Source organism: Hippoglossus stenolepis, chromosome 7, assembly GCF_022539355.2.
Source record: "Hippoglossus stenolepis isolate QCI-W04-F060 chromosome 7, HSTE1.2, whole genome shotgun sequence".
In the NCBI taxonomy this organism is placed as follows: domain Eukaryota; kingdom Metazoa; phylum Chordata; class Actinopteri; order Pleuronectiformes; family Pleuronectidae; genus Hippoglossus; species Hippoglossus stenolepis.
This window is the reverse complement of record NC_061489.1, coordinates 24,024,228-24,046,194: the sequence shown is the minus strand read 5'-3', so window position 1 is coordinate 24,046,194 and position 21,967 is coordinate 24,024,228. Positions and strand designations below refer to the sequence as shown.

Here is a 21,967-nt window from a genome sequence, read left to right as displayed (position 1 = left end):
TAACCCTTGAATCTCCTCGCAGGCAAGTTTTCCCAGTTCCCAGGAGTTTTCACAGGGAGGAGAAAACGTCCCAAACTTAACGGCACCAGGATCGTCTGGATATCACCCGGCACAGGAACTGACAGCAGGTCAGTGAACTGCTCACGTTCAAGCACCAAGCCAGCAGCTTCTTTTCCATACACCTCCATGTTTTTCTCCTCCTCCTGTTTGTTTGTTTTCTTAAGTGAAATTAGGGTGAAGTTTAATTAATAAAAAAACAGCTAATAAGGAATGAGATCTAACAAAAAAAACATGTATTGAAAGAACTAAACTTCTTATTCCTCGTAGAACCAAGTTATGTAGAAAAGATTTTCTTTAAAGCTAAATTGAAGCTTCTATAAGGACTTTTAAACTGGTTGACCAGTTTGAGTCTGTTTATCCTTCAGTGTCACAGGACCTCTGTAATTCTGCTAATGTCCATTCCAGCTCCTGGTTTTGACATTTGTTTTATCCCTCATCATTTCCATCCCTCTTCCCTTCCTTTCTTCCCTCATTCCCTCTCTTATCCCTCCACCTGCACATTTTTTTTTATTTCGCTTTAGAGTTTGCAAACAGTGTCATCTCTCCACCGGCAACCAGCAACCCTAAGTTACGTTGGGAGTTCTTCGCTCCGCCAGGTAAAATCCTTACATTCATCAGCGGAGCTCGTGTTTCCTTCCTCAGGTGCTGAACGTGTAGAGAGTCTCTGCTGCGTCTGCAACAGTCGGACGACACTTCACTCGTGTTTGTGTCCGGTTCTGGATGATCACAGATTTTTTTTCCATCTTAAATGTTTTTTATTGTTTTGCGCTACAATTATGCACAAACAACATTTTTTTCTAGTCCAGCTCATAATTTATTTATCATTTATTGGAAGTCATATTTGTTCGATCGTGTTGATCAGGATGTATTGGTAAAGATAATCTACATATGTAAGATTAAAGAAAATAGTTCTACCAGATATCTGAGGGAATACTGACCACGTTAATTTCATATACTGAAAGAATATTTTCTAACATATCATAAGTTTAATTATCTGTAACAGTTTGAAAGCCTCAGTTTCACGTCTCGCATTTTTTTGCCTTTCAACCAAAAGCAACAACATTTGGCTTTAAAAGGTTTTCTATCCATATCCTGACTAAATTCTTTTTTATACCTGCTCATATAATGTTTATGTTTATAGAAGAAAATGTTCAAATGTAAAATCAAAAGAGCAAGAAGAACAACTTCAGATGAAACTCGTTGCTGCTGGTGAACTGGTTTTCTCCCCTTGTCCGTCTGTCGCCTACTTTCATCTGTATCTTCCTTTCTCAGGTTCTTCCAAACATCTGTCCCATCAAAAAAAGAAAAACACATTTATTTTGATCACCTGTCTCTATAATATCTGTTTAAACTGTATTTTAAATAATGTTCTCTCATATTTACTCTGCAGAGGCTCCAGAAAAGGATCTCCGTGGAAATGTGAGTTATAATCATTTGAGCTAAAAGCCCTTTTCACTGCACCTCATCTGGTTCATCACCTCCTGCATCACAGATGGTTCCTGTAGCTTAGTTTCACTGATAAAGACAGAAAAACAAATGACCACATCCTGCAGGTAAGATAAAATAAAACCTCCAGGGAGCTTTTAGAGACTCTCTCACTTACACAAGCAAAACATTAGTTTTAATGTCAGCACTTTACATCCTGTATAGTTTGAATTATTCTATTATTCTATAAATTCTAATTATCGTGTCTCACAAGCCAATAAAAGGACAGTTGTTGGGTAACAGGTTTTAGTTCTTAGTGATGTTTTGGTTCAGACGTTGAACTCACCACGTCAGCGCTCAGCCACGATGTCATGAGTCACACCGAGCTGTTGATGTAGCATGACAGACGACGATGCTGTACGACGATGGCCGAGACCGCTTCCGTTTGCATTGGAGCTCATCTCTCTCTCTCTCTCTGTCTCCTCTCTTCTTAGTAGGAGTCCTTTGGCTAGCATTGGAGTAGTGCTGTTGTGGTAGACCAACTATTTCTGTCTCCTCCCTTCCCTTCTTCTTTTCCTGTGGTGGACGTGTGTGCACATTGGTGTGTGTGTGTATGTGTATGTGTGAGCGTGTGTGTGTGTGTGTGTGTGTGTGTTTATGGGAGGGTGTGAATATATGCATGATTATCTGTGTGCCGTGTGTGGGGTATTTTGTGCATGTTGATGTGTGCGTGTGGGTGGATTTGTGTGTATGTTTCTCTGTGTGTGTGTGTGTCTGTGTGTGTCTGTGTGTTGGGGTCCATCAGGTGTCAGTGCCGGTGTTGCCCCAGGCCAGGCGGGCAGACCGCTGGTCTTGGGACCCGGATGAGGAGCGAAAGCGTCAGGAAAGGTGGCAGCAAGAGCAGGAGCGCATGCTGCAGGTACACAGTGAACCTCATAGGGTGAAGCATGGGCGCATGAGTCTGCAAGGTTAGGAGTTCAACTCCTTGTGGAGCTCAGTGGGTAGAGCAAGGCACCAACACTGTGAGGATTAGATCCAGAACTGACTTTAAATTTCAAAACTATTGCATTTTTGTAGATTACTAACTTGTCCTAGAGGCAGAAAGAATTAATTGAGGTGAAACTCCGCCCCTGAGTGGAAAAATATATTCTTAAATGAGAAGCTAGTTTTCTTTATATTATTTAAGGTCAAACTAAGACGTTCAGCAGGCAGCACATATTAGGTTTAGGTTCTTTTAAACATTCAGCAGCTTCATCAAAGTTCATCAAAGGCTTTGTCACTGGAAAAAGATTTTTACTAAATGCAGTTGTAGATAATGATTTAGTGTAAATAATGCACTAGAATGCACAATATTTGAAACATAGGTTTTTCTGTTATTGACTAATTCAAACTGGTCTCTTGCACAACAACATCTCAGTGGATTCAGCAAATCACAAACACACATCATTACATTTAATATCAAAGTTATTATTAGAATATTTTACAGGTTAAACATGAACTTTATTATGAATAAATAGACATTAATAAGATATAAGAAGATACAAATCAAACAGTAATACAACTAAACAATTACATCTTTTTTGCATCGTTTATTCTGCAAAATATAAGTTTTGATATCTGCAGACAAACAAGCAGATGCCGTTATGACTGTGAAAGGCTCATCGACCAGTAAATTGGTCGGGCTCTAGTAATTTGCTTATGTCATCCACGTGACTTGTGAAGAAAACTAACAGTCAATACATGCAAGTTTTTATAAACTACATTTTTTACCCTTAATTTTTGTTTTGCAGTTAAACAATTGAAAAAAGATTTCTGGCTGTAAACTGGGCTTCATCTCCTTGAAAGTCAACATTATAACTGCTGTTTAAACGGCATTTATACTCATTAGATGTTGACATATGGTGAATGAAATGTTATTGAAAAGGTTAAACTTCACCAAAGTGACTCAAACCAAAGTTATTCTGGTGTGTTCACATGTCTGGGACCATTAACTGACCCTGTAAGTGAATCTAAACCAGTAACCCAGTAAGTTTCAGTGCGTCAGTCACTGATCTGCTCAGTTCACAGTCAGAAGAATTAACCACATGTCGTTGCTACCTGCAAAGCTTGCCTCCATGTTTGTTCTACACCGAGCGTGCCCTCCTCTAAAAGCATATCTCCTCCTGACGATGCACCCTCTGGCCACTAGATGGGGACTTTGTGCAATTGAAGAACGTCTAGTTGGGTTTTTGTTTCCATCTCATGCACAAAACACAGACATTGTTTCCCGAGGTTGCTGCTGTTGCTGCTGCCCAAATCACCCTCTCCCTCCTCAGCCAATACCAGCTGCATCTCAGGGCCACGTGTTTTTTAAACGTTGATCTGCAGTCTCTAGATAAGTAACGGTGACGTGAAAAGGTTCCTCCTCTTCCCCTGTCGTTGCAGTTGATTGTTTGAGATGAGATGCTCTAAAATGGATGAATGTCTGGTGCATCAATGTGCTTGTGCCCTGGTTTGTATTGTGCCGTGTCTCTGTGCTTCGACCTTGGTCCGTCATCCGTCTTATTCATGTTGCTTTCACTTTGAATCTTCCTTCTTTCATTTGGTCTTATTTCAGGGTTCACACACGACTTTAGAAAAGGAGTCAAAAGCGGTTCTTGTGTGGAATAATCCTAAGTGCTAGAGGGATGTTGTGATTTGCTCTAACGTTACCGTACATCAGGTAACAACCTGAATGAAATTGAAGGATTTAGGGGAACTTTTCAAATGACAGTTGTGTAGGAACCCTGTGCTCTGCATGCTCTGCTTCTTGCCTTTTGTCTGCATCGCCTGCGTCTGGTCTCTTTTGTTCGCTTTATAATCACTAACAAGTAAAATCAGATCTGAGCAAGTGTTCGGCCATAACAGAGGAACATCAAGCTACCTTTGCATCCATCTATGTCTCTGAGTCGAGGCTCACATCCAGAGAACATGCACAGAGCGTCTCTCACGGAAATCAGATACACTCACTACCAGCCCCCTCCTGGATTAAATTAAGCAGGATGCACCAGGAGAGAAATTTCAGATTCAGAAAGCTTTATTTTTATTTTTTTTTTAAAACCTCTCAAAGCTCGTTTGATGCTCCCCCCCCCCGTAGACAGTTCAGTCTTCCTCCTTGTTGAGGTTCTGTGCTGTATTTCATGTGTCTGTTGCCATGGTAACAGGAGAAGTACCGCCGTGAGCAGGAGAAGCTGAAGGAGGAGTGGGAGAAGGCACAAAGGGAGGTGGCGGAGGAGGAGAGGAAGTACCATGAGGAGGTGTGTGTGTGTTTATGCTTCGGGGGCACATGTTTATTAAATGAAATGTGTAGTGTTTGTGTGAGTCGTGTGTTTTTAAACTGAAATAAAAGTTTATTTTCTAACTGATGACAGTGCTGCCATGTTGCTAAACTCACCTCCGATCACAACAGGAGCGCAGGATACTGGAGGAGACGGTGGCGCCGCTCACGCCTCGCTCCTCGGCGCTGCCGTCCCCGAGCCGCGGGGAGCTCTCCTCCTCCGCTGAGCCCCACGACACCATCGTCCGTTCACTGGCCGACTGGGAACGCAAGCAAGAACTTCTGGAGCGGCAGTCGGTGAGTAACTGATTGATTAGTTCAGCAGGAAGGTAAAAACTCCAGAGTGGAAACAAATCGACTGACTTTTATCTGTTTGTCTGATTGGACGGTGCAGAGGGGGAGCACGGAGAGCGCGGAGGGGAAACGGCGAGAAAACGACAGGACCAGTGACATCAGCACTGCTGACGACAGCATGAAAACAGGCAGAAGGTTGGTTAACTCGGCCTCAAAGCAGGAAATGGTGCATCTGAGCAGTTTCAGAAAATAACAGTGATTTAGGATGAGGCTCTGAAGTAGAGCTGGGTAATAACACAATAACTATTATGATGGCAATATTAAAAGTTAGACTTTAAACTTTACAGCACACCATCTTTCCCTCCTGTGATCCTCAGCCTGGTGAGTCACAGCAGCAGTCAGCCGGAAACACTCGGCCACAGTCTGCAGAACGGCCAGAAACCTCCAGCGACGCTCAAACCCTCGACTCCAGTGAAGAAACAAGAAGACCTGACGACAGACGGCAACAAGGCCGGCCAGTCTGCAGGAGACAGGAGGTGTGTGAACGGTGAGAGAGAGAGAGAGAGAGAGAGGAGGTGTGTGAGTGTGTGTGTACGGTAGAGAGAGAGGAGGTGTGTGAGTGTGTGTGTGTACGGTAAGAGAGAGAGGAGGTGTGTGTGTGTGTACGGTAGAGAGAGAGGAGGTGTGTGAGTGTGTGAGACGGTAGAGAGAGAGAGAGAGAGAGAGAGGAGGTGTGTGAGTGTGTGTGTACGGTGAGAGAGAGAGAGGAGGTGGTGTGTGTGAGGTAGAGAGGAGGTGTGAGTGTGTGTGTGTGTCGGTAGAGAGAGAGAGGAGGTGTGTGAGTGTGTGTGTGTGTGTACGGTAGAGAGAGAGAGAGGAGGTGTGTGAGTGTGTGTGAACGGTAGAGAGAGAGAGAGAGAGAGAGAGGAGGTGTGTGAGTGTGTGTGTACGGTAGAGAGAGAGGAGGTGTGTGAGTGTGTGTGTGTGTAGGTAGAGAGAGAGAGAGGAGGTGTGTGAGTGTGTGTGAACGGTAGAGAGAGAGAGATGTCACAGTTTGAGAAAGATGATGAGCTCAGTCATTTTAAAACTTGTCATGGATTTGTGTTCCTCTCACATGTCAGAGTGATTCAAGACACACTTGGCCACAAACAATTGACTGGTACAGACGCACAATATATAGACAACATACATATTAATGAACGGACACTGTACATACTATTTACAAACATGAAGGTTTCATTTACTTCCACATTGAAATGACAGGGATACAGTTTTTTTGTTATTATACACAAATGTCTTCATGTCTGTTTTGTTTTCTTACATCTTTCATTCTTATGTCGGGTGTAAATGTGAATTTCAGACGACTAGAGTAGTAACAAGTACAATACTGAATCTTTTTGCATCAGCTGCAGTTCCCTTGTTTGTCCATCAGGTGGCATCTTGTAGCACATGTAGTTTCCCCTCCACCACCCAGTACAACGTCAGAGAACACCATGACAAGAATAACATCTTTTAAACATAATCATCAGAGTCGTGTACAGAAGGAAAACTGAATTTTAAAAGAATGCCCAAACAGTTGTGAGTAGATTTGCCGGTTGCCCCCTGGCTCGTATTGGTTCACGTCCCGACTCCTGCAGCCAATTGTGTGGCCCGTATCTATGAGTCACCATCATGTCTCATGTCACTGTCCATTTCCAGGGGGGGTCCCATTGATAATAACACAAGCCGCAGCTCATCAAAGCCCCCTGCAGCATGTCCACCTCCTCCAGACACTCTGCCTCCAGCCCCCAACAGGTACTGCATCACAAACAGCCCACACAGGGGAGGGGAGGGGGGGAGGGAGGTTCATTTCTGCTTTGTCATTTCCTGCTTCGCTGCATCTCTCCACCCATAACATCACATGTACAACCACAACCTGCCTGCCTCATTTCCAATTTAGCGCAGTCCAACGAAATACAGTTTCATGTGGTTCATGTTCTCCATAATATCTTTTTCACATCGATTCTCGTGTCTTCCTGTTTATATTCAGGCTGGTCGCTGTGTTTTTGTGTTTTTGTGCCTCCTTGTATTTCAGTTAGATATTAAATCATGTGTCAGTCTGATCAACACTTCCCTCTTCTTGTCTTTCTCAGTTCTCCCTCTCACATCCACCGTCATCACAGTTAATCTGTCACATTTAGGGAAATGACGTTTGTTTCCCTTCGAGTGTCAAAGGTTTTTGTGCGGCTCTCCGTCCCCCTGCAGGTCCGTCAGCGGGAAGAAGCTGTGCTCCAGCTGTGGGCAGCCGCTGGGAAAGGGAGCGGCGATGATCATCGAGACCCTCAGCCTCTACTTCCACATCCACTGCTTTAAGGTCGGTGATGAAGAGGGGGATCGGCTTCCTCACGTGTTTCCTTTAGTCAAAGATTTAGTCTCATTCTATGTTTGTGTGAGAATGAGAATCCGGCTCATTGCAGATACACATGCAGCTTCTTGTTTAACCACTGTTTTAGGATTGTTTAGAAATTATTAAATGGGAATCCAATGGGCCACAGACAGAATTGAGCAGATAATTCTGAGACGTGCAGTGACACATTGATTGTTGTGTTTCTTTTGTGTTGTTTTTTACACAATAACACAAGCTTCGTCCGATTAGATTCAGCTGTAATAACCAATAGATTCTTATTTCATATTCCTCAAGCTGCTCTCTGCCTGTGTCTCCTCAGTGTGGGGTGTGTAAGGGTCAGTTAGGCGACACAACCACGGGCACGGACGTTCGAATCCGAAACGGCCTCCTCAACTGCCACCAGTGCTACATCCGCTCCCGCTGTGAGTACCACCCCCCCCATCCCCCATCCCAGGTCGTCCTCACCCCCTCACCACTCTCTGCCCTGCCTGTCTCCATACACCCTCCTCTTCCTCTCTCTTCTTCCATCATCTGATGCTTGTCTCCATCCATCAGAAGCAAAAAATTAATTATGAATATGGTCGTGTTCTGTCAGCAGATTACCAAAAATATCAACCACAGTCAACAACGAAACACGACCAGAAATAAACGAACAATCTCCTGTTACATAAGGTTCATAAACATTCTCAAGAATCGGGGACAAAAAGATGAATACATGCATTTTTCAACAAAGCAGTAAACACAGCGATCGTGAACCAGGAAGAGAAAGTGACTGTGTTTGATTTATTGTTTTCAAAGTAAACACGACACTATTTCATGATTAATACATTCGAGGTGCATTTCAAAGGTTTTAATCCTTTATTGCCGTCCTGCTGTGAGGCTGATAATACGAGGGGGGATTTTTAATATAAAAATCTTCACCTGCAGCTTTAATGAAGAAGTGTCAGACACCGTGGCGCTGCGCTGAACGGAGGGATGGATGTGGAGAGAAACTGGTGATGCTGCGGCGGAGAGAGGATGATTGTAACTTTCCATCCCTTTCACCTTGACTGTGCAAAAAAAAAAAGGAAAAGTCGCTCATGTTTAAATAACCTCTGAGCAGCGGATATCATCCGAGGGATCAGAGAAACCACAGAATCAAATCAAGAGATTCAATCAAAAGACTCTTGACTCATTATGAGTTTTTTTTCCTGCCTCGACCTTAAAATCCCAGGAAAAGAAACCGTGATTTGTAAAAATGTTCTTCTTCTTCCCTCTCTGTGTCTTTTCTCCTTTCAAGCGGCCGGACAGCCGACCACGTTGTGACGCCCGGCAGAAGAAGCACAAGGTTCAGAGAAGAAGCCCCTTCCCTGCTTTAACCCGATTATCTGCAAATCATGTCCTTCAGCGTGTGGCCGGGTCTCTGCATCCTCTGCAGCTCAATAACCAATGAAGATTCATCATGTGGGGCCGACTGGGGATCTGGGGACAGTCAGACAATGACAAAAAAATATATATATAAATATATTCATCGTGTTTATGTCATCTGATACGTGAGTGAAATCTGGATTTGATTGGTCCACGCAACCACCACGGACTCCGTTCCATCATGCGGCGAGAGAGAGGGAGACGGCTCGGGGGTGGCGGCGGCCATGTTGAAAAGAAAAACACAAGATGCAGATTACAGATTCGCTCTGAACACAGTCGACGTCCTTCACTGTCAAGAGTGAGCACACAAAGAGAAAAATGGGTGTTTGAATCAAGAAGTAGAATCAGATTCTATTCTTTTCTGGATGGAAAAATAATGTTAATATTCCGCTTTCGGTTCCATATGATGGAAATGCAGTATATCGTTTAGTTTAATGTCATCATTTAAGAAAGATTATTTTCATAATTAGATTTGATAAGAATCAGAAAAACCCAGGATTTGAAAAATGAGGCAGCTCAGATCTGACTTCTTAATTTCTCACAACAGGCTGGATCTGAATTAGTTTTAATAATTTCACGTCCCTGCAGCAAAACTACACGACCACAACAACAAGGTTTTACAAGCTTCACTTAGAAAGTGAAATGAAGGTCAGTATAAATCCTCTGTATCCACCGTAGTGAGTTTCTGGTTGTTTTTTTGATCCTTTGGCCCAAACAGTGATCCCACGTCCCTTCGTCTGTGCTCGGGGAAAAGAAAACACCCTCTGATATAAACACATATTATGGATGTAGGTCATCATCGGGGCAACAGCAGCTGCTGGGCCGCAGGAGGTTGTTGCTCGGGTCAGGAGAAGTCAGGACTTTAATGTGCCTTAAGAAAGCAAAGGTGACGCAGGACGAAGACAAACAAACACCTGGGGTGTAGGGAGGGATTTGGCCAAATTTAAACTCTTAAAACCCGCAGCCCTCCCTCACGTCGCGCTTTACTGCAGAACTTTTTTTATTCTCACATCGCTCCCCTGTTATTCCTGTTATTGTGATTTGCAGTGACGAACCCAATGCAAAGAAAGGACGTCTGTTGTCTATCTGGAAGAATATACCTGTAGAGTGTATATATATAAATATATATATATCTATCTACTGCAGGGGAAACCATTGATTTTATTTTGAATGTTTGACTCTAGAACCATTTAGACTCCTGTATGCTATTAATTGAGGTAATTTTGATAATTGCTCAGTGGTAGGATTCATTTATAAAATAAGAAAAAAAAAAAAAAAGTCACCAGTACATGTTACATCTCGTAAAAAACCGCCGACGTAAGATGAACACACACACACACACACACACACACACACACACACACACACACCAGCAGCAGCAGTTGCACCTGTGCAATATTTGGTTGGATGAAAACTAAAGATCTGTGCCGCCAGCTGGAAAAAACTTCAAGTCAGTTGCTTCTTTTCTTTTTATGAACTTGTATGAGAAGAGCTCGGTCGTGTATTGTGGATGTTTTTTTTAAATAAAATGCACGTTTAAGCCTAAAACCAAATGATTTGCTGTATGAAGGCAAACTAGCAGCCTCCTCTTCCTCCTCCTCCTCCTCCTCCTCCTCCTCCTCCTCCTCCTCCTCCATCTATAGCCACGCTTCTCCGGGTTCATCTCTCTGATCTACAGTATTTTTAAGCTTCTGTTCCGATTGTGTATTTTCTTTTTTTATCCTCATTTAGTTGATGAGTAAATCTCGGCTGAGTCTCTTATAGCAGGATCTTTGAGACGGAGGCTCTACATTCAGACGGTCTTCTTTGACGGGATAGCTGGGAAATGGAAACCTTTAACGTCTGTTCTGTATTTATTGTAATATTCACCTGAACACTATCTGAAATATAGATTCATTTGATGTTTAAATGCAACGGCATTTATAGCATACTGTATGTTTATAAATAAAATGTTATAAATTTTAAACCACGTGCCTTCGTCTTTTAATTTTGAAGCGATCCTTGAATAAATACCAGATATTTTTGTCGAACATAACTGCTTATATACTTGTACAGATTAATCCTGCAGATGAATTCCTGCCGCTGGCTGTGAAACATGAAAAACACAAACTAACGTCTCTTTTTGCAAACCTGAGTTTCTTTTTCTCTAATTTAAACTTGTTATTAACCAGGTGCCTGTTGAGGCTGGAAACCTGAGATGAAGGAAAAACAGCCGCACGAATCTCTGCTCTAATAACAGACTAAACAAATCCAACAATGAATAAACACTACACCAAAAATAAAAAAAATTTACTTTACTATTCTATTTTTTGGGTTTGGTGTTTTGTTTAATGAAGAAGTAACTGTAGTTATTTTAGATTCTGCCAGATATGATTTATGTGTGATTGATCAAATTGTTGTTGGAAATTAATCGATTAATAGGACTGATTTAGGTAAATGTGAAGCTCAGATTAAAGTAAAGGGGGGGGCAACATTCTAACTATCTGGAAAATGTGTGACTGAATTTGTAATTTCAGCTGCTCCATGTTTGCAAAAATTGCCAAACCTCCGTTGCATAAAATCATGTAATGTGTTGATTCCAATCCACAAACTGGTGGTTAAATATATTTTGGTTCTAACGCCTCAGTGGTGAATGTTTGTTAAATCCATAAATATGTTTCCTTTGAGTTGAATCTCCAGTCGCACACAACCTGACGAATTCAATATATTCTAAAATATATTATCAACCCAACATCAGGCTTTTTAAAACACACTTTCTTTTTTTAAATATTTTTTTAAATGTCTGATCACCGGTGTCACAATTTCTGCTGGTTTTTATTTATTATTCCCCATTATTGGGACATTTTCTTGTTTTTTCATTTTCTGAATTTAATTCTACATTAGAGGACTGACTGTAAATGAATTGAAATATGTGATATTCTGTTCATCTAAATACAAACTGTATCCAAACTGTTTGTAAAAATAAATCCAGAAAACTGAATGAATTGAGAAACAGTGCGTTGCTGTCCGTGGTGCTGAAATCTTGGGCCTTTTCAAAATAAACTAATTTTTATGAGACAGAAAATTCTAACAAATACTTAAGAATTTTATACTTAAAGATCGTGTCAAGTTGATTTCTATAACACTAATAATGATAAATGATAATAGTTTGTTTGTCAAAAAGAAAAACATGACCAAATGAACTTGGACTATTATTTTTTTTATCATCAACAACCATTTCAATGGTACACCTGGAAAACTATGTGCACATGTAGAAATATTTCCTTCTTAAATATAAGCATTCATTACCTACATATAAATAACTTTCAGATCCGGGACAAAACATGTTACACAATGCTCACAAAATGGGAGGGAACTCATTGTAAAATCAGACAAAGAGACAACATGCAAATTATATAGAAATAAATACAATGTTTGCATCCATTCCCCCCTTTTTTTTATACCCAAAATAAATTCTTCCAAGGGAAATCTTTGTAAAACATCGAAAAAGACTCTGTATGATCGATCTACGAGGGAGTATGGCCTATGGTTCAACTATAGGAGACAGTAATACGTATTCACACTATACAATTTGAGCCACAAAAACACTGCCGTAGAAAGACACACAAAACATACAGGTTTCCTGTCACGGGGGCGAACATTGCAGTAGTTTGTGCCTTTTTTTTTTTGTTCTCTCGAGGAAATAATTGTGTTTATATCGATAGTTTAAAGGAAAAAGAAAACTCAGCTGTCGTTCTTCCACAGTGTGATATTTGTCGTGTCAGGGTTCGTGGGTCTGTCCTCGTGGAGCCTGTTAAACGTCTCTGCCGAACAAAGCAGCTGTTGAACTCTTGACTTGTGATGTGACTTGAACGACGCGATTCAGACGTCGGGTGTTTGCTCATGGGCCACTGCCACAAATATTCACCTTAACAAGTCTTCGTCATCCACTCTTCACTCTGAGATGTGTGTGTGTCTGTGTGTGTTGTTGTTGTTGTTTTTCTTCCTTTAAAAACACGAGGAATACGTTCGATGGAGTCTCGCATGAATCATCTCAACACAACACTTGTTTTCTTATTGTCTTTAGATATTCAGCCCTAAAATATGACCGGAAACAATCCACCCGACTTGTTTCAAGAAAAACAAACGACTTGCCAAGATGGATATTTTTACAGCGAAAGTGTTTAGACTGACCACAAGAAACGGTGCAAGGCAACAAAATAAAAGAACAGGAGTTGTCATCGTCTTCTGTTTAATTAACTGCGTTTTATTGTCCGTTTGAGTCTCGAGCAATTTGCTTTTTCAGTCTCCGGAGAAGGAGGAAACTTCTCTCTCCCTCTGCTCTGTGTTTTCTCCTCCTCCCTCCGCCGCCACAGAGCTTCATTAGAACATGCTGGTCTTTACTAATGTCGCTTTGGCTCCGTTCTGTCTTTGCAAAGACGACAGTACGCTGGCGAACGGGCCGCCCAGTGAGTCCGGGATGGAGGTGATGGTCCCCGGGGCGGTGGCCCAGCCTTGGCCCGGTGCTGTCACCCCCATGCCGGTGGACACGGAGGTCTTCGCCTGGTCCACCTGTCCGTTCCCGTTGGTGTTGACCTGCACGCCGGTGGGGCTCGGTCCGCCGCAGTTGGAGGTGGGCAGCGGGTTCGGGCCGGGGCCTCCTGTGCTGTCCGGGTCGGTGGATTTGTTGTCTTTGATGTCTTCGTCTCTGGGGTCGGACTTCTTCCCAGAATTGTTCTTGGCTGCCGCCACGGCCGCTGCAGCTGCCCGCTCCTGCTTGCGGAACTTGGCGCGTCGGTTTTGAAACCACACCTGGAAAATTGAGAAAGGGTTTAACAACTGTTGATGGGAAACACTAAAGCATCACGTGAAAGCATTAAACTTAACTAGAAACTGTTAAAAAATAGTGATAATGTTAAAAAAAAATTGTTTGCATAATAAATCCACCCGTGCGTAACTGTGCGTAATTGCGCGTAACTGGAGAACAAGCGGCTGTGTACCTGCACTCTGGCTTCAGTCAGGTCGATTTTGAGTGCGAGCTCCTCTCTGGTGTAGATGTCCGGGTAGTGCGTCTCCGCGAACACCCGCTCCAGCTCCTTCAGCTGGGCGCTGGTGAACGTGGTCCGGATGCGCCTCTGCTTCCTCTTCTCGTTCAGTCCTCCGTGGTCCGTGAACAGTTTGTATGGAACTGTGAACAGAAAAGAAATGTCACCGTCAGACGTGCGAAGTACAGCAGAGGTCTTATCAGTAAGAGGAGCGTGTGTGTGTGTGTGTGTGTGTGTGTGTGTTGTCAAATGGAAGTAAATTCAAATTCGATATTTTTGTATAAAATCCGGTTAAGGACGCTGAGGCGAAGCTTTGAATCCGGTTACGCGCGCGGTTGCGGGTGAATTAGTTGTGAATTGATAACGTCGCTGACCCGTGATGCGGTTAATTGTAATGTTAAACTAATTGTTGCTGCTCAGATTGAGGCTCGAGTTTGAGAACTTGTCATAATGTTCCCATCCTGCCCCGCGCGCTGCTACTGTAACTCCGAATCGGTGTCAATAATGAGCTTTAGTCTTTGGTTATCTAATTATTTTCGAAGCTTTATGTCTCATCGCAAAGTAAATAAATTATGCCTATCATTTTGGCAGCTTACGATAATTCTGTTGGCGGTTTTGGGTGTGACTGGGATAGTATAACCCGGTAACCGAATTACCCCTTGCCTGCAATCGCTTCTAACGTGATAAATTCTTTCATTTGTGTAAGCAAATTTCGTTTGGTAAATACTAAACACATTTCCATTTTCAAATGCAATCAAGGCGTCCTATAATACGTCGGGGTTGTGGCTCCGGAGCCGCTGCTTACCTGCGGCATACGGGCTGCTCTGGTGGTCCCGCAGGGTCCCCAGGCTGCAGGACCCCGGCGTGAGGGACGGGCAGCCGGAGGTGGCCCCGAACGTGGTCCTGATGGGATTGTACTGAAAACCACTGGCCTGGCTGCACGAGCTGAAGTCCGCATAGGCCGATGCCAAGCTCGACGTGTCCATCCCGGCCATACATGACTCGTAGGCAGAGGAATTTAGGTAAGAATACTCCATTTTATACATTTGAGAAGGCTCGGTGGAGTTAGAAAGCTGCACTTCCCCGAGAAACCCAAAAAAAACACGGCGGAGAAAAAAACACCCACCTCCCCAAAAAAAAACCTGGGGTTTGGAAAGGAACAAAAAAAATAATAAAAAATGAAAGCGAGCAGGACGCGCGGTCTGAGTTTGGGGGAGAGAGGATTTGGTTTGGACTGGAGGAGGCTGGACGGTGGGTAGATGTTCACTGCTCAGCGCCTGCTCCAAAACTGGCCTCCTTTATAGGAACCTAGCCCTGTTTTATGAAAATCCCCCTAAGAGCCGCCTAGCCCGAGGTCTCTAGAGCATATAGTCCTCATAATAAACTTGGCTCTTTCCGCTTGGACAATAGCAAAGCGTTTGGTCTTATTGCTAGCGCTTTTTTACATGACAATAACTCATCAGTCTATTGGGCTGGCACTGGGGGCCCGGGCTGTCCAACCTCCCTATCATTGATCCCCTGCATCTCTAATTAGAATTTAATACCACGCCATTACGCACCCCTCCACCGCCTCCACCTCTCCATCCCTCCATCCCTCTACCCATCCGCCCCACTCCTCTCCAACCACCATCTTGCCCTTTAATTCAATCACACCACTTGGAAATAATGAAAGTTGGGTGACGATTCTCCCTGATCCAATTTTCTCCAAGCTTTTAAGCCTTTTAAGCGACCGTATACCTTGGGCAGGATTTCACAGAGTATTTTCCCCCCCTCGTGCCTCCTCTCTCCGTCCGTCTGCTCCGGCGCTTTTCACTGCGGCTCCTGACTGTGGTCCCCCCCCGATGAGTGCAGCCGGAACACGGGCACGATCATCGAGCACATACGAGGACTCGTTGGGAACTGGTAGCAGAAAATATGTAGTTTCATCACAATCAAGTTCACGAGGCTCGTTTTCTACCACAGAAACACTCACGTAATCTGCATGTGGGTGAATTATTCCATGTCACTATTTCATTTTTCTCCTATGACAGAAATATAATTTTAACACTGAACGTGCAGAGAAACGGCTTCTCCGGGTTCATTTCCCCTCATGCGCACCAATCACATCCAAAACGATATAGTGCCACACGCTTTCCCCCTTGATTTCTGTTTGTCTCATCTCACCTCACGCTAATGACTTGTTATTGCTTTAATTAGGATTTCAAACATTTAAATGAGCACATTGCAATTTCTGTGCAGCAACTAAACCTCAAATGAAACTCAGGAAGTGTCTCAGTGGGTTTTCAAACCCTGCTTGTGACATTTTTACGCAGAGTATTAAACAGATTTATTGGCTTCATTCAGGGTTTTTTTTCCTGAATCTCCTCCTGCACCTCTGCTAAACTGTGGGTTTTTCTTCTTCTTATGATTCAAATGAGTTTGTAATTGTCTTTATTACTTTCATTATTTCGTTTATTTGGCAAATAACATCTTTGTAATGAAAGTAACGAACTGGTGAGGCTTTCATCGGACCTCTTAGGCTGCACTATATTGGCTGAGTGGTTAATTCGGTTTGTGTAATAAGGTGAAGCGTTTTCTATGGCGCGCACACACTCTCTGTGTTTCGGGCTTTTTTTTCACCGAGACCGAGTTCAAGTCCTCGTTTGAAGCTTTTTTCTTTTTCTTCTTCTTCCAAATTATCCAAACGCGAAAAGGCGCAACTTGAATGATGGCGCAGCAATTGGATTTATTCGATGAGTGTTTGATTTTTAAATTTCTTCACCTCCGGTTGTGTTTCAGTGATTGATCTGTGTTCTGCTCTTCATCTTCATCTTCATCTTCTTCTTCTTCTTCTTCTTCTTCTCAGGCTCTAAAATCCTCATCTTCTTACAGGGACTTGAGTTTTAATTCTCCCTGTGTGTGTGTTTGCTTCAGGATTTCTTCATCATACCTGACACTGACATCGGTTTGGACTCTGGATATTATCAACGTTTGTCTCGCAACCTATTAGATTTATTTATTGTAGTGTTGTTATAGATTCTTTGGCTTTGATTTGATTTGTCCTTCACAGTATTGATCTTATTTTTCATCACAGTTGAGGAAGGATGGAGTTAAAAAAGAAAAAAAAATCCCCATTTAAACACATAAAACATTTATTCCTTATAATTGAGAGTTTATATGTTAAAAACGAATGATGTTGACAGAAGCTTGTGAGGGTCAATTTCGTTTTAAAATCTTATTATTAGAAAAGTTGAGATATTCCTTTTCACCTCAGTTTCACGTTTTAATTTTCATCTCCAAAACTCAAATGTGGCTGTAATCTAATGAAATGTCCACTTGCTTTATAATTTATCCTCAAACACAGAATAGGGCACCGGGCGTTTCGTGCATGTGGCCTCGAGGTGCAGCTCCAGGTTCTCTGTTAGAACACACAAGGACCCGCTGCAGATTCGCCATCAATTATTTTGCCTCCACAATCGCTGACGTGCTGCAGTGTGTTTCTGCCTCTTCTCTTTCTCACATTGTCTCCTCACAGATCAACCAGACTAAAAAAGGAAAAGTTAATTCTTTCTTGAGACGACCCGGTTCCTATTATGTAAATGTTTTCTTTTTTTATTCCCCCCCACCCCCCTCCTTTTTCTCCACACACGAGCTGGGACCCAAAAGTTGTACCAAATGGTTAATTTGATTATTGAAACCAAAGAGCCAAATGGTTCACCGTCCTCCCTCCACGCGTCTGGCAGCGAGAAAAGAACCCATCTCTGGGAATTAATCTAATAACGCTCAAAGAAACGAGGAGTCTTTTCTGATATTTCGCCGAGGCAAATACAATTATAGCTTTTAGCCATCGGTTTCTTTCACTGAGGCCGCTCTTTATCCTGACGCTCTATAGTCCCCGCACCATGCTCCACCAGCTATTGAGACGCCCCCTCTTTTATAGTTTCAACATCTTTTAATTATTTCAGCTGGTTCGGGTGGGCCGAGGAGCCACGGGAGGAGAATCTGATGCGAGAATATTAAATCCGACAGGCGCGTCTCTGAGCTGCAATAAAATATGTTTCTTATTCAACTGTCTTTCTTTTTGTTTGAGATATTTGTGCAAGATGCAACACGTCCAGGCAGTTTACGTGCACATGGGCCTGGTGGCACTGGAGCGCTGCGTAAAACCAGTGATTTACAGTAACATAATGGTCCTTTAATTGAAGGGGAAGCTGCAGTTAATTCGCAATTATGTGGCAAATGAAGAGCTTTAACCATGTGCCTTCACTTAAATAAATCAGGGAAATGCGATGTGTGCAAGACCCTAAATTCTCCCGGCAAGTGCCGCACAATAGCCGGTGTGCGGGAGCGACTCCTCTCCATTTAGTGCGCACTATCGTTGCTCAGCAATATAGGAATGCGGGTCGACAGGAGGGACAAAAAGAGGAACAAAATGCCATTGTCTCTGGATGGATTGGATGGATCCACTCCCCCGAAAAGGCAAAGAAACAGAGGAGGATAAAGAGCGAGCGAGCGATGGGAGGGTCCCGCTGTCACACTGCACCGACAATGTCTCACTCCTCCGCCCGAGGAGATCCTACGCTTATCAAAACGGTTATTAATAAGGCCGCGTGTTGCAGGGGAGGGGCTCGCCAGCAGATCAAAAAACAAATCATTTTGGGGGTGGGGTGGGGGTGGGGGTAGGGGGGGTGCTCCCGTGACGATTTAGTGTGATGTCTTAATTTGGCAGGAATGGATGAAGGCGAGGTTTCTAGATTTCACCTGTAAAAACTGTTGGAACGAGACCTGAGACATCACGTTTTTTTATCCAGAAACAAACCAATCAGTGTTTTATATTTGCTCTGTGTGATGCTGCAGTTGTTAGATCTCTGAAGTCATCACAGCTGAATGTTGGGGGAACTAAAGCAGACTTTAAGGTGTTCCAGGCCGGTGCGTAAAAAGGCGCATCGCGTTTCCAAGCGCACAGATGGAAAGTGACATCTGGAGAAGAGACGAAATTCAATTAGAAGCTGGTGCCTTCGCTCTGTGTCTGCGAGGAATAAAAAAAAAAAAAACGTGCAGCACAAAAGACGTCAGTGTTTCAGTCTGTGTGGAAGGAGACTGGTGTTTTTACGCGTTTTAAGCTGGTTGGGTCTTTTTTTGTTCTGTCCCTGGCACCGATCTGTCTTGTGCTGGTGATCAGCTGGTGACACATGGCGTTTATATGTTATACTTAAATGTAATGGTTGCATGTTTGCAGCTCATTTTAAATGTTAAACTGACAAATAAGGTGAAGCACTGATAAGAAAGTGGAGGAAAGTCTGTGTTGGTCAGTTTCTCCTTTTTTAATTTCGCCTATAAATGTGGAAATAACAGATTTATTCCCCACGCAGTTAAATAAGGTAAATATTTACTTCTCAATGTTATTTAAAGTCTCAATCTTCCCTGTTGTCTCCCAGTGACTCGCCCTGTTGTTCTTCCAGATGCTGCAGCCTGCGGTTCCTGCAGATCCCGCCTCGTCTCTCCGGCCTCTCCGGCCCCTCCGCGCCTTTATCCGCGCTCCCCGAGTGACCGAGAGCGCAGCCAGCGGATTAACATAAAAATCTTATTCCGGGGGATAAGATTAGGAAACATATTACCCTCGAACGCGGCCTTGGCACGAGCGCGAGCCAAGGCAAGGAATCAATTACTAAATTACTCCAACCTCTAAGTCGACATTAACGCAGAGAAATGCCATCGACCGCTTCTGAAATAAGATTTCGCAAAGATGTGATCATTAAATCTCTTGCCAGTGTTCAAGAATCTGATTCATAAAATCGTCCGAAATGAGATGGAATTAAATTCTTATCGGGGCTCTTGTCATCGTTTCATCCCGCGCTGCTGCTTAACGTTGGTCAATGGCCTTCATGAGATTTCCCCCTGTAAATAAACTTAGTAATTGAATCCGCCTCTCCACGACACATTGTTTGGTTTGTTATTAATTTATCGCAGCCATGCGGACACACACACACACACACACACACACACACACACACACACACACACACACACACACACACACACACACACGGACACACACACACACACACACTGACTCTACTGCTGCATGTTTCCTAACCTGCATTGTGTTTTAGCTTTAAGGGGATAAAACTACATCATCTGTCAATTTTTTCTCTTCCCTCCTGCATTTCACCCCCCATGTGGGGGTCAAACCATATTTTCACTGGCATCGCCCCCGCACCCCCCCCCACACACACCCGGGCATTAGCAATTGACAATTATTAGCCCCAGCTCCATAAATCAGCTGCGTGACCCGTTATTATTGTTGAATTGAATAGCTGTTGGGGAAGGGTCAGTGTCATTAACTTGGCCCCCTCCCACACTCCCTGCCTCCCTCTCCACATCCACATCCACATCCACCCCCTCCCCAGCACCGTCCTCAGGCCCCTGAAGGCATTTGGCCCTCTATACAAGGACCTGCTGGCTAATAATGCCGTGTGGTCGGCCCTAAAAGCTTAATCACACATGCATTAAGCGGCAGACAGCGGCCCTTTGTGCGCACGTAGGTTTACTGGAATTAAGCGATTAATGGTCATCTGAGCGGCAGGCGACAAGGCGGCGCATCGAGAATGATGGAGCGGTTTTTAATGTCCAAGAGAGAGAAAGAGGGAGAGAGGAGGAGAGAGGAGGCGTCCGGGTGAAAGGAGGGAAGGATGGAGAGAAGGACGGAGGAGGGAGGGCTGCAGCAATTACAGTAGGCCACGTCTCCCAATCCATCATAAAACGTCAAGGTCATTGTGCGTCGTATTGATTATTGTCCGACGCATTGTGATGTTTATTACCCCCAACACTTCTCCTACTCCAACATTACAATATGCAAAACATTCCACATGTAAACACCTGCTATCACTTTTGTAAAGCTGCTAATTTGTCTCGCCTCCGCAGCCCCCAAATTTCATATTCTTTTCATGTGTTATGGCCGAACACGCGTCCTGCACTTGTACATATCAGACTCTTTTATTTTAGCCCCCAGCCGCCCATCTGCATAAACCATCAGGCGGCTCCGTGTGAATTATGATTTCCATATAGTCAAAAGAGTCACAACAAGGGCCTCACATCCACTTAGATGCACAACAGGACACTCACAGACCCCGTGGACCCGCGGAGACACAAACACAACAATCTATCAGGGAGAGATTAGGCTGCATGTTGACTGTGATGATTTAATATTAGAATAAAGCTTTAATCACTGAGGACCAACATCCCTTGAATCAGCTTCAGTGCCTTGAAGCCTCCATTGTTCATCCAGGCACCGTCTGAGTTGCTGTGGTTGACCGACTCCACTCAGGTGTTTGTGTGTCTAACTGGTGTCTACGTCACTATAACCTCTGTAGTTCTGTTTCACCTGTTAGGATATAGTCCCACTTCAAGGTTTTTATCTTAATTGATTCTTGTGGAGTTTGTTGACATCAGCAAACGTCCAGTAGAGCCACATCCACTCAGCTGCAGGCTCCAGTCAAACCAACCATCACTGAAAACACCTCCGATGAAAGCACTTTAAAAAGAAAGTTAAATGCCCAAAGTAGATACGTGTAAGTATATAAACAGATACTTTAGATATACCACAAATCGGCAGGGATTGAACTCTATCACGTTGAGGTCAGACTGATTTAGGTCTTGTATCAAATGAAGTGTTTTTGCTTGACCTTCCCTTTTGTCTAGAATCATGTTAAAATCCTGCCATTGGGCGACAGCAGTGCAGAAAGTAGCAACACCACAGTGAAGTCTGGCAGTCAAACGTTTACCTTTAAGTAAAAGTACAGAGGTAAAGTACTTATCGTTGCTGCTGTGTCAGAAGTTATTCGCTGATAAAATGTTGTTGTAATCATGTCTGGTGGGAATCTGCAAAGAAAACAGTGACTATAACTGTTTAATAAATGTAGTGATGTAAAAGTATTAAGTAACATTAAATGGAAATACTCAATTACAGTAGCTGCTATACTTGATAATTGTACTTATACTTGAGTAAATGTTACTGGAGATCAGTTGTGTTTCTAAACAGGAGAAGCCAGACTATTATTCCAGTTTTAATTAATACTAGCGTTTATCATATTTTGC

At 43.3% G+C, this 21,967-nt stretch overlaps 2 protein-coding genes across 7 annotated transcripts in view; one reads left to right on the top strand and one right to left on the bottom strand.

The window, feature by feature from the left end:
* Window positions 1-10,833, top strand: part of LOC118112182 (LIM and calponin homology domains-containing protein 1) — a 76,771-nt gene extending 65,938 nt beyond the window's left edge. For all 6 annotated transcript variants that reach the window (XM_047340556.1, XM_047340558.1, XM_047340559.1 and 3 more), the window contains 12 exons: window positions 23-128; window positions 582-656; window positions 1,451-1,479; window positions 2,291-2,404; window positions 4,668-4,760; window positions 4,913-5,077; window positions 5,175-5,269; window positions 5,452-5,610; window positions 6,773-6,868; window positions 7,319-7,427; window positions 7,780-7,882; window positions 8,740-10,833. In XM_047340556.1, coding sequence (XP_047196512.1) covers window positions 23-128; window positions 582-656; window positions 1,451-1,479; window positions 2,291-2,404; window positions 4,668-4,760; window positions 4,913-5,077; window positions 5,175-5,269; window positions 5,452-5,610; window positions 6,773-6,868; window positions 7,319-7,427; window positions 7,780-7,882; window positions 8,740-8,765 — 1,170 coding nt within the window. In that variant the 3' untranslated portion in view covers window positions 8,766-10,833. The remainder of the gene's footprint in view (window positions 1-22; window positions 129-581; window positions 657-1,450; window positions 1,480-2,290; window positions 2,405-4,667; window positions 4,761-4,912; window positions 5,078-5,174; window positions 5,270-5,451; window positions 5,611-6,772; window positions 6,869-7,318; window positions 7,428-7,779; window positions 7,883-8,739) is intronic.
* A 2,351-nt stretch (window positions 10,834-13,184) lies between these two features.
* Window positions 13,185-14,937, bottom strand: phox2bb (paired like homeobox 2Bb). The gene is made up of 3 exons (XM_035161855.1): window positions 14,697-14,937; window positions 13,847-14,034; window positions 13,185-13,658 (listed from the first exon to the last, which is right to left on the bottom strand). The coding sequence occupies exons 1-3, from the start codon at window positions 14,935-14,937 to the stop codon at window positions 13,230-13,232; spliced, it is 858 nt and encodes a 285-aa protein (XP_035017746.1). The 3' UTR covers window positions 13,185-13,229.
* Window positions 14,938-21,967: the final 7,030 nt, after the last annotated feature.

Bases quoted from the DNA above. Each gene is read 5' to 3' on its own strand.
- phox2bb (XM_035161855.1), bottom strand. From the start codon at position 14,937: ATGTATAAAATGGAGTATTCTTACCTAAATTCCTCTGCCTACGAGTCA. The intron at 14,035-14,696 runs GTAAGCAGCGGC...TTCTGTTCACAG, and splicing joins GAGCAGCCCGTATGCCGCAG to TTCCATACAAACTGTTCACG. The intron at 13,659-13,846 runs GTACACAGCCGC...TCAATTTTCCAG, and splicing joins TGACTGAAGCCAGAGTGCAG to GTGTGGTTTCAAAACCGACG.